Source organism: Acipenser ruthenus, chromosome 1, assembly GCF_902713425.1.
Source record: "Acipenser ruthenus chromosome 1, fAciRut3.2 maternal haplotype, whole genome shotgun sequence".
Lineage (NCBI taxonomy): Eukaryota > Metazoa > Chordata > Actinopteri > Acipenseriformes > Acipenseridae > Acipenser > Acipenser ruthenus.
In genome coordinates, this window is record NC_081189.1 from 111,310,999 (window position 1) to 111,328,559 (window position 17,561).

General features: G+C 38.9%; 1 protein-coding gene across 2 annotated transcripts in view; it reads right to left on the minus strand.

Moving 5' to 3' along the window:
- The window catches only part of npm1b (nucleophosmin 1b), a 41,150-nt gene extending 23,836 nt beyond the window's left edge, over window positions 1-17,314 (minus strand). The window contains exons 1-7 of one of the 2 annotated variants that reach the window (XM_059034059.1): window positions 17,211-17,314; window positions 15,734-15,816; window positions 15,288-15,407; window positions 14,035-14,128; window positions 13,793-13,908; window positions 11,650-11,705; window positions 11,347-11,437 (exon numbers count right to left, since the gene is read on the minus strand). In XM_059034059.1, coding sequence (XP_058890042.1) covers window positions 11,347-11,437; window positions 11,650-11,705; window positions 13,793-13,908; window positions 14,035-14,128; window positions 15,288-15,407; window positions 15,734-15,816; window positions 17,211-17,268 — 618 coding nt within the window. In that variant the 5' untranslated portion in view covers window positions 17,269-17,314. Of the gene's footprint in view, window positions 1-11,346; window positions 11,438-11,649; window positions 11,709-13,792; window positions 13,909-14,034; window positions 14,129-15,287; window positions 15,408-15,733; window positions 15,817-17,210 lie in introns of both variants that reach the window. The other variant, XM_034918268.2, reaches the window with a different exon arrangement.
- Window positions 17,315-17,561: the final 247 nt, after the last annotated feature.

Consider the following 17,561-nt stretch of genomic DNA (forward strand, 5'->3'; position numbering starts at 1 on the left):
TACATTTTCAGGTACTATGTATAACTTTTTTATTTTTTTACGGTGCGGCCCACCAAGTGAAGTCTTAACTTAACTGGCCCTTGCTGCCACATGAGTTTGACACCCCTGATCTAGAGCGTGTTTTCCTCGGGTTTGTCAGTGTACCATCCTGTCCAGTACAACTCCACAGCAGAGGTTCTGTGAGTGCATACAACATACAGCACTGCAAGGTGTTGTGTTGAGGACTTGAGGCATTGTACACACTGGGTTTCATGGATAGGGTGTTCTCATCCTAGCTAGAAGTAACATCTTTAAATACCACTGAACTGTTGCAAACATGTGCAATCCCGTGAATGTTACCAGTACAAACAGTAACCTACAACTATCAGCTGCAATACCACAAGGGGAATGCTCAACAAATTACAAGCGCTGACTATACTGTATATTCACTATTAGATGCAATACCACAAGGGGAATGCTCAACGAATTACAAGCACCGACTATACTGTATATTCAGGCTATATGAATGTATACCATACTTGTATACTATGGTCAAAAGATCCACTGGGTGGGTATATCCAGAAAAATGCCAACAACTGTAATTTGTGTTTTGTGGAATAATATAGTTTGAGAGCTGGGGTACATGGAAAAGGTACCAATTTACAGGTTAGAATTACAGCTAACAAAGATTCAACCTTGTATTGCAACTTTACACATTCCTGAAACATACAGTAGAGTTAAAGAAGCCAGATCAGTGCAAAATACCTTCATAAAAATACCTTAGCCAGGTGGTTTAAGCAGCTGAGGTTATGGGTGAATCACTTAATTTCTAAGAGTAACATTTGCAAGCACTTAAGCCGATGTAACACAAGGTAACTTTCAAGTAACTGTTTCAGGCAACGGTTGCAGCGACTAGTTGCCTGCGACATTATCAAGCACTTTCCTCCAAGTTGCTCAAAACTAGATCATTTTGATTTTGTTGCAACGTTCCTGGCAACTTCGGTGAAACAACCAATCACGATCCAGATTTATGTTATGTGACCTCTAGACAAAAGAAAATCCATGGCGACCGAAAAGAGACCGCAGTGGGGAACAAACGAAGATATTGCATTGAATGGTTTGAAAGTAAGTTACATACATGTTTTGTATATTTTTTTATGTTAAATCATGTTATAGCTTAGTTGAATTATTTCAGAGAGTTAAAAAAATGGTAAGGTCTAGTCTGTACCATAAAGCCTGGGGGTACAGTATGCGTGGAGCCCCCGTATTAGCGGAGAGTGAAGCGGGTACAATTGAGGCAACTTAGTGCCACCTAGTTGAATGTGTACAATGTTACACAATGTATTTTATGTAGTAAAATGTATTCTTATGTTTGACAAACCATGTAAATCGCAGTGTTTAAAGGTGTCTGCTAAATTACTAAATAACTACTAAATAATAAGACAGGTTTTTAAAGTTGCCTTACGCGACAGTTGAAAAATGACGACTTGATTAGTACGAGATAGCTTTACAGTTAAGGTTTCTGGTTTTCGTCCGACTTTTCTCCTCTCCTTGATCCCTATTAGGCATTAGTGATTACTGTTGATTACAATAAAAAATAAAAAAAAATGTTATTTGTGTATTTTGTTTATCCAAGGCGACTGGCAGGGTTTACATCATTTATTTACATCATATTCTAATGACACAGGTTGGGTAAAAGTATGTCCAAATTGAGTGAGTTTCCAAAACTCTGAACCACGCAACCATACAACGAAAAGACTGTAGACTGCTTGTTGAAAGTTATATTATAATATTCAAAAACAAATCTCTGAAATAAGTTGTTGCAGTGCATCAGACTTGATAAAAGTGGCCTGATTACAGGTATTTCGTTGGCTACAAAATCAAAGTAACCATTTAAAACAAGCTTAAAGAACTCCAGTTAGGACTCGTAATGCCTGTGACCACAGCTTACTTTTCTAAATATATGTGTATAAACTAAACTGTGTGTGTATGTATGTATATATATATAAATAAATAAATAAATACTTATTTCAATTTCTACAGTAATACACTTTTGTTACAGGTCACAGGTTTCTATGGGATTCTTCAAATGAAGAATATTTCAAACAGGATAAAAAGACAATCCCTGAAGGAATTGTCTGAACATTTGGGCAAACTGAATGGTTTTTGTTTTACAGGTCTGTATTTACGTATGTACATATATATATGACTTAAAGTGTACAGCTTAATATTGAATTCATTGATATAAGCACCCCAAATTAAGGTATGGTAAATAACTACTTAAAACTACAACTGAAGGTGTATGAACAAAATCATTTGTCTTTTTGAATTGCATACACAGTCTCACATACTTAAGTATTTTATTCACTTAACTTTTATTCTTGTAAGAGCATGGCTCCAAACCGGTTATGCACCTACATTATGAGATACATTACCATTCTATAAAAATGTATTCATTGTTTGAAAATGTTTTTGTAGTGTCCTATGTTAGCTAAGGATAATTTGAAATGTCTTAACATAAGTACATCAAGGGAAACCTATTTTTAATTTAACTGGACATGAATTGTTTAAAACAAAGTTTTGAAAACATATAATTGATTTTAAACAGAGGAAGAAATAAAATATTTCTCAGGACCATTCCCCCCCACCCGAGAACATAAAAAAGCAGAAAACACCAAGAGATCAGGCACTAGTGCTGATGACGTACATATTCCAAAATGGCAGCACTATGAACTCTTAACATACATGCGTGATGCAGTGCAACCCAGGACCAGTCAAGACAGCCTCAGCCTACCCCTGGTAATATTGCATACATACACTATTCTATAGCTATAAATGAGCTAGTGTAAATAGTTACTTAAAAGACTGTCATATCATATCAGTATGTTTGTATGGCCTACTTAAATATCGTATGTGCTGTTGTCATCAATAGTTTACATACCCCAATGTATGGTACATTGATGCATGTAAACTTTTGATGACAACTGTATCTTTTTAGGTAGTTGAACACCCCTTTTGTGTAACACGTTTAGTATTTACATGTAGAATATTTAGACTAGAGTGCATTACGGTGTATTTTCATTGGTTTAGGACATATGGTTAGTGAATTACGAAGCTCTATTCAATATTAACTCAATGTAGTGTACTTATGGATGGATGTTTTTGTCAGTGATATTCTGAAGAAATATCCTTTAGTTTTACAGGTGCCTGACTCGTTGCAAATGTCAGTGTGCAACCTTCCCCTGAATCCCCATCTTTTCTTCTTGAATCTGTCCTTCCTACTATATCTGACAGCCAGCTTTCTCTTTCACCACCTTTGGAGCTCAGCAAGAGCAGGCAGACAAAAAGATCCAAAACAGAGAAAGACAACAATGAAGATGATCTTTTGAAAGTGGCTATGACGTACCTTAGTGAAGGAGAAACGGCAAAAGAATTGGACCCAGATGAAACATTTGGAAAATATGTAACATCAGCACTAAAAGAACTGTCAGCTGAAAAACAGGCAGAGGCTCAATTTCAGTTGCATAGTGTGCTACACAGTATGAGTAAAGAAATGTTATAATTTTTTTTTAAAAAAAACACTACTATCACATTTTTTTAATTATTGTTTATTAAATAAAAAAAATACCAACTACTATTAATATTTAATTTTATTATTACGATAACTGTAATCCATGTATTTATTCTATTAATTCATATATTGTATTTAATCAAATTAATCTATTTAGTCTTTATATTGTATTTCACTTAATGTTTATATTTTGTTTATGAATGTACTGTATTTGATTATAAATGAAAGGATTTTCTGTTTTTTAATTGAAATATCTATTATACACAAGGGAGTTGGTTGGAGTTTTCTTTTGAAGGTGTGTATATTTACAACAAAATAATACACCTAATTATAATAACTATCTTTTTAATAACTTAAGTGATTGCTCTAAGCTGCCAGCTCACAGCTCCAGTAGAACTGAAATAATGTTTGTATTTTTCTCTAATTTCCTTTGCATTAGATGATGCATGTTTGCTTTGGGTTTGCTTGTAGAGGCAGAAAATAATTTAAGGCACCATCTTCTCTCCATGAATTTGAAATTATTTGAGCTGTCACTGCATCTTCTTGGTCAGTGCTTCCAGGTGGAGTGTAAAGCACACTTCTGGTGGAGTTGCTCCTCAAGTAATTGTGCAAAGCATATGCAGCCAGTGTTAATATTTCAACTTTTTCTGGAGCAAGTCCAATTGATCTCCGGAAAATCCACCAGCGGCTTGCCAGTATTCGAAAGGCACTCTCCATGCAGGGCCTTGCCCTAGAGAGACGACAGGTAAAAGATCCTCATCTGTTCGTCCAGGTTTGCTCATGAGTGGGACTTCATCAGGTAAGGTTTAAGTGCAAAGGCCTCATCTAGCACCACCACATATGGCACCTTACTATTCTCCCCTGGCAGGCATTCTGGAGGCAGAAGGTTTAACTGATTGCTCTCGAGAGCTGAACTGAGACCACATTTGGCCCAAACCCCACCATCACTCATTCTCCCATTTGTACCAACATCAGCATTACTTATTCTTTTTTTTTGTATTTCACCTTGAACAATGGAGAGAAGAGCATGGAAAGTGTAATTATCCATTCGAAGTACGGATTTGAAGCCATCTGTGTCTTCTGTGGCAAGCTCCTTTAGACGTGTATTAAAGCAACCATGTTTTTCACGATGAAGATGTTGACAGTTGGAGCTGCTTTATCTACCTGGGACCATGTTTTGACAAACAAAGGATTTGTAAGAAACATTATTTTCAACTATCAAGTTCAGTATCGTGAATATTAAGCGTTACAGTGACTGTGTAAATCACCACATGGAAACCTGTAACTTTAATGGACAATAAAGTTACCTCCAGGGATAAAAGCAAGGACCCTCCATTAAGAAATTAAAAGTAATGATTAAAGCTTAAAGAATGATTTTGAGCCTATGTTAACAAATACGTGAAAAGAAACTGACAGCGTTTGCAGGGCGCCGAAGATTTACGCCCTCCCCCCCGCCTCCTCCCCCTTCACAAAACATTGCATTAGAGACTTAGGGTTGTATTTACTAGTATCCGAAAGGTGGGTATTTGGTTAAACTATACCTTTCGCAGTTTTAAACCACAGTTCGCAGAATATCAGCACCCCTGTCATAGATGTGAGGAGGACTTGCATGGACACAGTTAGTGATGAACCTAATGATCCTTGTGAACCCGGTCAGACAAACCAGCATAAGAGAGAAAAGAACCTCAACGGGCACAAGCCTGGAGTTAAATGGCCAAGAGCTTGTGAGAAAACTGCATGGGACACAGTAAACACAGATCTCTGCGTTGCATTGGAAAGATTAAGTGGAACAGTTGAAAAGAAGCTGGATAAATTTGGGGACATCATCTACGCATATGGAAGTGAGAGGTTTGGAGTTGAAAAAAGGAAGGAAAAAGTACAAACTATTCCTGGAAAGTCTAGACGGCAGCAGGAGATTGAACGCTTAGTTAGAGAAAGGAGACAGCTGAGGAACCAATGGAGAAGAGCAGAACAAAGTCAGAAGGAGGGACTCAATCTCTTACAAAGGGTCATAAAAGATAAGCTTGCAACATTGCGCAGAGCTGAGCGCCTACGGAAACGCTACAAAAAGAAGGAGCGTGCGAGAGCGAACTTTTATAAAGACCCATTCAAATTTGTAAAGAAGTTATTCACCAGTGAGAAGAATGGCACACTAAAAGCATCTAAGGTTGAGCTGGAGAGATATTTGGAGGAAACACATACAGATTCAAAAAGGCAGGAGCCTATGTCAGTTCCGTCAGACATCCCACCTATCAATCCACCAGAATACCAAATGGAGGATTGTGCACCTAAGTGGAGAGAAATAGAGCAAGCTGTGAAAAAAGCAAGGGCTTCATCATCTCCAGGGCCTAATGGAGTTCCGTACAGAGTGTACAAGAGTGCTTCAGGAGTTCTACGAATTCTGTGGAAATTGATGAAAGTGGCATGGGAAAAACAGGTTGTACCAAGAGCATGGCGCCGAGCAGGTGGAGTCTTTATACCTAAAGAAAAAGATTCTACAAGCATCAGTCAGTTTCGTCCCATTTCCCTATTAAACGTAGAAGGCAAGATTTTCTTCAGCATTATTGCTCAGAGATTGTCAGCTTACCTATTAAAGAACTGCTTCATTGACACTTCAATACAAAAAGCGGGCATTCCAGGTTTCCCAGGTTGCTTAGAACACATCAATGTGATCTGGCAACAAATTCAATCAGCTAAAAAGGAGAGGAAGGAGCTCCATGTGACATTCCTGGATTTGGCTAATGCATATGGTTCAGTGCCACATGAACTACTTTGGGCAGCATTTGATTTTTTCAGTGTACCGATGACAATAACAAATTTAGTGAAAGCCTATTTTGGAGATTTGCAATTCAGTTTTTCAACTTCAGAATTCAGCACTACATGGCAATGCCTAGAGGTTGGAATAATGGCAGGATGCACCATTTCTCCACTGGCTTTTACCATGGCAATGGAAGTAATCATTAGGGCATCAAAATGGGTAGTAGGAGGAGAGCGCTTGGCTTCTGGAATGCGACTACCACCAATTCGAGCATACATGGATGACATGACAACCATGACTACAACAGTAGCCTGCACTAATCGATTATTGGGCAAATTAACCAATAACATTGAATGGGCACGAATGCAATTCAAGCCCACTAAATCAAGGAGCATCTCTATAATTAAAGGCAAAGTAGTAGATAAAACATTCTTCATTAATGGTGAGGCAATACCAACAGTGTCTGAGAAGCCAGCGAAGAGTCTTGGGAGATGGTACGACGGGGATCTAAAGGACACAGTTCGTGTGGGAGAAGTTAGACAACAAGTAGTGGAAGGGTTGAAGAGCATAGACAGCTGCGCTCTACCAGGTAAACTAAAACTTTGGTGCTTTCAGTTTGGTCTACTGCCGAGGTTGCTGTGGCCACTGACTGTGTACGAGGTTTCTTTGACAACAGTAGAGAAGCTGGAAGCTTTAATCAGTTCATACATCAGGAAATGGTTGGGAGTTCCACGCTGCCTCAGCAGAGTGGGACTTTATGGTAAAGGAATACTGCAGCTACCAGTCTCTGCTCTAACCGAGGAGTTTAAGTGCGCCAAGGTCAGACTGGAAATGACATTAGTAGAGTCACGCGATAAATGCGTAAGGGAGGCAGCACCTGTGTTGAAAACTGGAAGAAAGTGGGCGGCAAAGAAAGCTGTGGAAGATGCAAAGGCTGCCCTTCGAATTGGTGATATCATGGGGCAAGTTCAGCATGGAAGAGGGGGTCTTGGTTTCAGTTCAACTCCTCCTACATGGCACAAGGCGGCCCCAGCTCAAAGGAGGAAGCTGGTAGTCAACGAGGTGCAAAAGCAGGAGGAGAGGATGAGGTGTATAAAGGCCATTTCCCAGGCCAAACAGGGAGAATGGATGAGATGGGAGAGTGTGGAACAACGCAAGATTGGCTGGCAAGACCTATGGTCAATGGAACAGAGCAGGATCAGTTTCCTCATCAGGTCAACATATGATGTTCTCCCATCACCACAGAACCTAAACCTCTGGGTAGGAGAGGATCCCTCATGTCCTTTGTGTTCATCACCTGCAACATTAAGGCACATTTTGACAGGATGTAAGGTGGCTCTTAGCCAAGGACGGTTTACTTGGCGCCATGACCAGGTGCTGCGATGTTTGGCCTTAGCATTGGAAGACAAGCGTAACATGACCAATAAGTTGCCACCTGTTCCATCAAAACATTACACACAAAAGACAACATTCCTCCGCCCAGGAGAGCAACCACCAAGAAAAGGTGTTAAAACCAATCCTCGCCCAGGACAACTGGAAGCTGCTAGAGACTGGAATATGCTGGCAGATGTTGGTCAACGGCTTATTTTTCCACCTGAGATTGCCACCACTAACCTTCGACCAGATATTGTCTTGTGGTCTGGATCAGCATGCCTTGTTCACCTGGTAGAGTTAACAGTGCCATGGGAGGATGCTGCAGATGAGGCGTATGAGAGGAAGAAACTGCGGTATGCTCAACTAGCCACTGAAGCGGAACAGCGAGGATGGAGAGTTCGGGTTTACCCAGTGGAAGTGGGTTGTCGAGGATTTGTGGCACACTCTACAACCCGGTTTCTCAGAGACGTCGGATTCAGTGGCCAAGAGTTGCGTCGCACAGTGAAGAACTTATCTGAAGCAGCAGAGAGGAGCAGCAACTGGCTGTGGTTGAGACGGAAAGATTCTGGCTGGGGACAGGTAAGTAAGCTGGGCTGAGTTGAGTGGGGGACGGAGGGGGGTGATGCTGGGACGCCAGAATCACCATCGAGCCCTCTTGAGGTGTCGTGGGCTAGTCGACGAAACACTGAGGATGGAAGGTGCCCACTTGAAAACCCCAGAGATGTACCCTACTTAGCTCAATCCAGACGGTTGTCATGCTGATGCGCTGGGGAGGCCGCACTTTGGTTGATCCCCGGAGCCAGCATCGCAGCCGTTGTGTGTGCTGATGCGCCAGGGAGGCAAAATAAGCTGATCCCTGGAGCCAGCATTACACTTCAGCCATTAACACCAGACAGAAGGATATCTACATCATCATATGGAAGGAAACGTAAATGGAGGGAGACACATATGGATCACATTAGTTTACTGTAAAGCTACGTCTTAGTTGGTGCTTATCTTGGCGAGAGCCGAGTTCAAATCAGCATGAAGTTTTAACATCTACTCTCGTGTAATGGAAATCTATATATTCTTTCCATCAAAAGTTCTCCATTATAAAAATAATATTTTAAAATGCACAATTCCCACGATCAGCTAGTTTATTTATTTGCTGCATAAGTGCAAATTACTCCCATTTGTACTTCTCCCCTCCATTTCAAACTTATAAGTAATGTTATCACTTTATTCAACGTCATATTTATGTTACATTCCCCCCCCCCCCCCCACCCTGCTACTGTTTTTTTTTATTTTTATTTTTTTAAACAGACAAAGGTTGCTTGTTACCACTCAGAATAACAGTCAATGACGTTGTCTGAAAAGCATACAGAGGTGACAGATAACCTCGCCACTCTTACGTGTTCTACTATGGAAGACCCAATCCTCAGACAAATTCTAAGGAACTGGTTTGATGTGTATAAAAAGGCTCACAAACCATTAGCATCATCTGGGGAACTCTAAGCATTATACTGATTAATTGTTTGATTTAACCCTTTGATTATTTTCACCAACTGATGGCATTCTGTAACTTTGAACTGCATAACTGACTTGCTTCTTCATTTACCAATCTATCCACTGCTTTACTTTACCAGAGTTGTTTTTGATAAACCTTCATCATATATTTGTAACTTTTTAAGTACTGGGGTTAGGTTAAATAAGCATAGTTAATTGTAATTAATGTGTCCTTCCCGTTGCGCAAGAGATGTTGTATTCACATTACATCATCTGGGGCTACATTATTGGGGTTCCCAATTCATTTGAGACTAGCATACTCCTTTGGTCAAATTTAGGGGAGGATGGTCCCATATAATCTATAGATAAGGGATCTTCAAGATATCCCCTCTATTCATTGCCACAGGCAAAACTCAGAGAAACTCAATGGTCTTTCCCAGCTACAACCTGACACCTAGTGGTCCTTGTGTGTAATCACACTGTATTGAAAATTAACAAAGCCCCCTACCTATAATGCACCTGATACCAGATTTTAAATCCAGCCACAATGTGTACTTGTTTACACTGAAGAAAATAATCTCTGAACCTAGACAGTGAAGTCAAAGCATGAATCACTGTATGTGCAAAGTAAGAATCACTCTATGTGTTGAACAATTAAAATAATAATAAATAAAAATAGAGAGAACGAGCAAGAAAAAGAAAGAGAGAGATTGTTCCATAGAGATTTTGCTGTATTCAGAATAAAATAACACACCAAATAGCAACCTAAATATTCTACATTTGTTTAATTCTAACAAATAATTATCATCAATAAAATAACCTGGATAGTGCAACTGGTCCTGACAAGTACAAAACAAACTGAACATATTACATCTGTCTTAGAAACTATGCATTGGATACCTTTCAAATACCTTGTTATTTTTAAGATTCTTCTGTTAACCTTCAAGGCTGTCTGGGGAACTGACCCTAAATATTTATCAGACTTGCTGCATCCCTTTATCTCTAGGCGTCAGCTTAGCTCTTTAAGCTCAGAGCTGCTGGCTGTTCCCCTGACCAGCTATGTCACTCTGGCAGGTGCTGGCTGTTCCCTTGACCAGGTGTGTCACTCATTTAAAAGTGTAAACGACTACCTTGCAAAGTAAGACAACCAAGCTAGTTCAACATCATTAGCTAAACCGTTTTGTGGTTAAGGTAGAATTTCAAGTTGTGTTGGTACAGTTCAATGTTCGCAAGTAAAATCAGGGAATCCGTGACACCCGTGACCACCCTGACTTAATCCCAGCCTTACAGATACGCAACCAAGTAATTGTGCGATTGATGATAGCAAGGCAAAATTTGCGCAGCAGTTTCTGTAGTAACCTCAAACTGGTTACTAAGCAACCCAGCTCAGAGCTTTTAGTAAATCAGTTATAATGCCACAATAAACAGTCAGTGAAATACAGTATTAAGATCAATTAATTAATTACAACATGGAAAACAAACATGGTATTGAAATAATAGTTAATAAATGTTCAGGGAGTATCCATCATTTATTTTTTTTAATAAAAATCGTAATATTATACCCCTTTGACGTAGCGCTGAGCAGAACCTCCAAAATAGTAGCTGCTACGGCCAAATCGTAGCTGTTGGCATCTCTATTGAATCCCTACACGTGAACAATGGAAATGCCAGCATATATAAAAACATGTTAGCCAACACTTGACACCTTAAAAACAGAGCATTTACAAAACCTGGATCCAACATCTACAGCTTACCAAAAAGGTACATAGTTAGGTATATAACAGATATTTAGGGTGTCGTACTATTTTAACAGATGTCACCTCGCGCAGTTTAGGAACAAGTTTCTGTCTGCTCAAGCTGTGGAAAGGTATTTATGTTATAATAAGAAGAGACACCCTACACACGCAATGTATTAGCTTATTATAAATCATAAGAAGGTGTTTTTTTTGTTGCATGTTCTATGCACAGGATATGATTTACTGGAACTCAGCAATTGGTTGATTTCTTAGAAATGATTATTAACACACTGGGACAGATTTATGAAAGTGTTCTCCCTTTTGTGAAGAAAATAAGTGTTCACATTTCTGGCAACAAGTAACAGTTTAGGAATCTAGTAGTTTTGTCTCCCAGTCGCCAACTGGCAATCAATAAAAAAAAAATAAAAAAAAGGGAAGCTTACTTTCTGTGGTGTTTTTGGTGGGGAACCCTTCTCCTTTTCCGCCTTTTCTTCCTCCTCATCATCATCGTCGTATTCCTCATCATCTTCATCCCTGAATAAAAAGTAATTGAAATTGTATTGTGTGTCTTTGTACGTTTCTATAATCTAGCACTTACCAAATAAACACATTTCGTCCATATGTCTCTACTGTAGTATTGTCTTATTTGCTGGAAAGAGAAAGTTAAGAACATAAGATATCTTACACAGCCCCCTACCAGGATAAGCTATTAAGATATAAAATATATTTTGATAAAATGTTCTTACTCATCATCATCCTCTTCATTATCCTCATCTTCTACCTCTTTATCAAACTTCAGCTTCTTCTGCAAGAAACCAGAGAAACGTTACGAGTGTGGATTAGTGGTTAGGGCTCTGGACTCTTGACCGGAGGGTCGTGGGTTCAATCCCAGATGGGGGACACTGCTGCTGTACCCTTGAGCAAGGTACTTTACCTAGATTGCTCCAGTAAAAACCCAACTGTATAAATGGGTAAATGTATGTAAAAATAATGTGTAAAAAATAATGTAACTGTATGTAAAAGTAATGTGATATCTTGTAACAATTGTAAGTCGCCCTGGATAAGGGCATCTGCTAAGAAATAAATAATAACAAATCATCTCCTGCATCACTGCAGCCACACTCTTCATGTTAAACTAGGATTCTTAAAGCAAACCTAGGGGCAGACAATTGATACCGTCGCAAAGTGCTTACAACAGGGTACAGATTTTTATTTTATTTTTATTTTTTTTACATAGTACAACGTAGCATATCCGCCCCCCTGTGGATTGGGGTATAGGCGGATATATGAAAAAGTCGGATTTGCGAATATCTATAGAAAAAGCATTTACACATCCATAAACAGGTTAGTGAACAAAAACAACACGCAAACTGCTTTAAACATGGGGAATTTTCTTTTGCTTTAAAAGTAAGCAAACGTAAACGAGATCAATTAGGCTACAAATACAGTGTTGCTATGCGGTTTATCATAAGCCATCTCCACACAAAGCTTTTATTTTATTTTTTATTTTTTTTAAAAGGTGAATGTACAAATGGTAAATGTACAGTAACCTGCGACTGATGGCTTCTTTCTTAACTCTAGAAGTCCCTGCCACCCTGGTTCTGCTTTCTTAATATCACTGTCACAGTACTTTGCGCTCTTTCTTGATATTGCCAACAGTCAATAAGCAGCTCGGTCTGAATACTGCTTCGGGTATTTTAAACAAACGGCCGGTAAGCATTGCGTTTATGAAGCTTGCTTTGTTTAATTCAAATGCGTTTAAAAGCTACAACACGCTGTCAATATCTGCAAGCGTCCATCATATAAACACATTGTACTACAAAAAAAAAAAGCTTTCTCGACTGGTGTATTGAAACGTCACTGCTACACACAGCTGACTGACACACGCACACAGCCCGCCTCTCTTAAAGGGGAACGCACCAAAAGGCTGATTGCTGTAACGCTTTCTTTCTGTTTCCATTGTGGAAGCTGCATTTGCTGCAAGTGCCATTACTCTCGTAGCCTACTTTTAATATGTATTTATAATTAATTATTTGTTTATTTAGCAGACACCTTTATCCAAGGCGACTTACAGAGACTAGGGTGTGTGAACTATGCATCAGCTGCAGAGTCACTTACAATTACATCTCACCCGAAAGACGGAGCACAAGGAGGTTAAGTGACTTGCTCAGGGTCACACAATGAGTCAGTGGTTGAGGTGGGATTTGAACCGGGGACCTTCTGGTTGCAAGCCCGTTTCTTTATTTAGTATTTATTTAGTGAGGCGGTTAATTGATCAGGACGGATATGCGACAGTCGGATATGCGATGTTGCACTGTATTTGGCATGAGTCCTATTGAGTTACAGGAATATGACTGTACACACATTGGTATAAATAGACTTAATTAATGCAAGCTTGGGAAAAGGAGCTTAGTTCAGGTATAATAAAAAAAATAATTGCTTTACTTGTTTGAAGTGTTATAAAAGTTACATTTTGATTAAAGGGTGTGTGTCCTGGTCATTACTTATAAAATTAAACCAGTGCCTTAACCTACATTTACATAAGCCCTATATATAGGCTATGTAACTATACCACTAATTAAGGTGGTGCAATTGTAATTCACTTATGTAAAAGACATATTTAAATATTTTGAAAATAATCTACAGTATGTGAACATAATGAATAACTATGAACCAGACAGATACTGAATGCAGGGTTCCCTTCAGCTTCCATTGCAATACTTGCTATTTCACTATAGTTCCACAGCTTCTACAGGAACGTTTTAAAGTGGAGCACTCAGAGTTTGACAATTACATTTTCCTGTAAGTGTTAGAAACTCCTTCCAGAACTGTAGCGCCTAGCACCCCTAATCCTAATTGAAGAAAACAAGGAGCACATCAATGCAGTACCGATACAGGAAGGGAGTTTGAAGGGGAGTTTGAAAGCCTCTTCACTGGAGATGTATTATTCTCCTCCTCCTCCTCCTCCTCTTCCTCTTCTCCATCATCCTCTTCCTCCTTTGCACCTGCATAAAACAGCAAAGATACAGTCATAGGGTTACCCTGGATAACCCTATGAACAAATGTAGGACTTTTAAAAACTCCAGACCGCTCCGACTACATACTAACATAGGGAAAAAGAGGCCACTTACTGATAAAGTGCTGGCCACTGATAAATACGGGACCCGAGCCAGACTTGAGACGGAATGTGACTGGAGGTGTGATTTCAAAGCCTCCTAGACTTATCTGGAAAACAGACGCAACACGAAACAGCCATTACAGTGGTGCTGGCGTTTAACAGAACCACAATACTTTTTGTTTTGCATTTAAAGACTTAATGAAGTGTTGTAGAATGCAGCTGGTTTCTTTGACAGTAGACACAAATACATTCCAAACCTCAACAAAGAAGTGTTTAAATCAAACATGAGGTGAAGAAAGTCATACTTTTTTTTAGGGTCTTCTGTCCATCTGTCACATTCTACATGGTGATCAGGAGAACTGCTGTTATTTGTACCAATCTTCCCCAAACTTTCATCATACACTCCTAGCCTCTATAGACTTTAAATAAAAAATAACTAATAGTTCCCGCACTGTGCGATTATTAGGACCCTGCGTGTGTGCACGCACTAGCTCAAAGTGGACCGGTATGCTAAACATTCTCTGAATTTCAGAGTAGTTGGCCATGTAGATAAATACATATTTTGCTGGAACATTGGCACACAATCATATCATAGCATTCAGGGCTGCCCTTCCGACTATCACAGATAGGACAGCAACTTTCACCAGTCAATCAGCATAGAACAATTCTTCACTAATTCCTCTCTTGATTTCAGCTGTAAAACATTTAGGGCTAGGAAAAAAGGTGGGTAGTTGGTGCTTTTGTTAATACTGTAAATAGGGCTACTGATTTTCCACGATTGCGGAATCACGGACGGAATCGTGGAATTAGGCTTTGGTAACGGAATTGGCATTTTGGTGGGTAGCTTTTATTAATACTGTAAACCATTTTTTTTATTAGTGTGCCATTACTAAATGTGTATATTCTGGTCAAACCCACTAATATATATTTTTTAGTGTACAGATACCAGGACATATAGGAGAGGGAAAAGGTGAGAGAAAAGGAGAGACAGATACACATGTAGTAAACCTATTGAGAAAAAACAACCACATTACTAAAAGGTTTAAAACATGTACATAAAAAAAAAAAAGATTCCTTTAGAAGTTGCAGCAGTAAGTAAACAGTAAGTAAACAGAAGCTACACACAGTAACACACATATGTCCTTGAAACCAGGGTATTCAAATCCCAAGGACTGAATGTGCACTGACCCATTACCTTTATCCAAGACAGGGGCTGTATCAATGCTGTTTCCTGCATACCCAAAGCTAACCCCCTTATGTACTTACAGTTGGAATAACCGATGGTTTAAGAACTGCAAGTTGGACTTTTATCATTGTTCCTTCATAGTTCAGGCCTTCAATTTCTACTGTGTGAAACTCATCTGCTGCCTCTGCTCCCAAACATATCTGTAAAAAGAAAGGGTCATTTCTTTTTTAAACATATGGGACTGCTTTAATCAAATTGTGCTATTGTTTGGTTTGGAGCATGTATTTTTGGGGGGTTCTTAGGTAAATGAATTCCTTAAACCAGTATAAACCAAAATACAAGAAAACTGATTTATTTTTCCTAGTCGTTGTATCACTGACCCGCAAATTTGATTCCAAACTAATTTTAGTTTTATTTATGTATTTAGTCCAACTTTGGCATAACTAACTAGTCATAAAGAGAAAGCAAATGCAATCAAATAATGGCAAAAAATGGAAACATAATATCTCCTTGGTAAGGCACTCACCGACTTGAGACACAGCTGATGTTCTGCTTCCTCATCTACAACATCAAATTTGTATTCCTTTTTCTCAGGCTTCAGCGCACAACCTGGACATGGACAAAACAAATCCAGGGACAGATTAAAGAACGATCCAACAGGTTGGGTGCAAAATCACATGCAATGGTACAAAGTGGTTATATTATTATTATTTATTTCTTAGCAGACGCCCTTATCCAGGGCGACTTACAATTGTTACAAGATATCACATTATTTTTACATACAATTACATTGTTTTTTACACATTATTTTACATACAATTACCCATTTACACAGTTGGGTTTTTTACTGGAGCAATCTAGGTAAAGTACATTGCTCAAGGGTACAGCAGCAGTGTCCCCCACCTGGGATTTAACCCACAACCCTCCGGTCAAGAGTCCAGAGTCCTAACCACTACTCCACACTGCTGCCCTATATGTTATATAGTTAACAAGTTAAATTCAAATGTATTTATTTAAATGTGTGTTAAGCTGCAGCTAATTTTCAGTTCTAGACACTGCCACAGATATCTGTAACATAAGCTAGATCCGACAAAGTGTCTTCATATAAGTAGAGTAAGGGCCCGTGTCATCCAGTGATCTGCCACGTACATTTTCTTGCATTTCTCTGGCAATATACTGCTGTGCACAAGAGTGCTGGCATGCACTTACAATATAACAACTTTAACACGTAGAAACTTTATGCAACTGATCAAACCTGTCTCTGCTACTAAGATTACTATGAAAAAGTAACACTGTGATGAAACAAAATGTGCATTTTCATATGGAGGAATGCAGAATGATTGATAGATAGATAGATAGATAGATAGATAGATAGATAGATATTCCCCAGTAATACAGCAGGTCGCATGTCATGCTGCTCACCTTGTAAACAAACCAGCAACATTTTAACATTTTTTTTTAACTTGTTATTGTTGTTAAGAGCAGGATAGTAAATACAGTACTACATTACTAAAACAATGCTGTAGTGTACAATCATAACTGACATACCACAAATCACATACAATCACGGTCACGTGTTTACAATAACTATTAAACACACCGTATATTTAAAATGTAATTATATATTTTGTAGATGCATGTTTCTATACGTATCATACAGATGGTGTATTGCAACCATTGTTAAAAAATACTTTTTAAAGCGTGTTTGTTACCTCGTTCTGTGTATATAATGATGAGGTCTCATTGTGCAGTTTCATTAGTTAGTAACTCGAGGGGGAAATCAACATTTCTTTATTTTTTTTAAATACCATGCTTATTGATATAAGCTTTTTTTTGTATTCGTACTCAGCACAGCAATGCTTAGCACAATAAATGCAGTGCGCAGGTACAACTGAGTTTTAAGGAGTAATTTACATCCACAGTGGGACCAAACACCACCTATGATGCACTGTATAACACTGAACAGCGTTTCCTATGAATGGTACTATAAGTACAGCGCTTACCAAACAGGTATATTTGGGGTCTGTACAGCCCATACGCGTTTTCCTGATCCTCGGCCATGTTCACTCACGGATTTCTAGAAAGTGCAACGGGGAAAGGAAATGAGCTCAATGGGCGTGCGCGAGATGTGCTGGCGAATGGGAAGACGGAATTGAGATTTTGACGTTGATGTTCTCCTGTTGGATCAGTTCAGGGGCGGGCTGAAGAAAGTTCACGACGGTTTGGTGAACTCTTTACAAGGTCCGCTATATGCTGTAATCGACAATGCGAATAATAATAATAATAATAATAATTAAGTTAATGGGTATATCAGATAGTGAATCCAAGAAGAAACTGATGACGAGAAAGTTTTA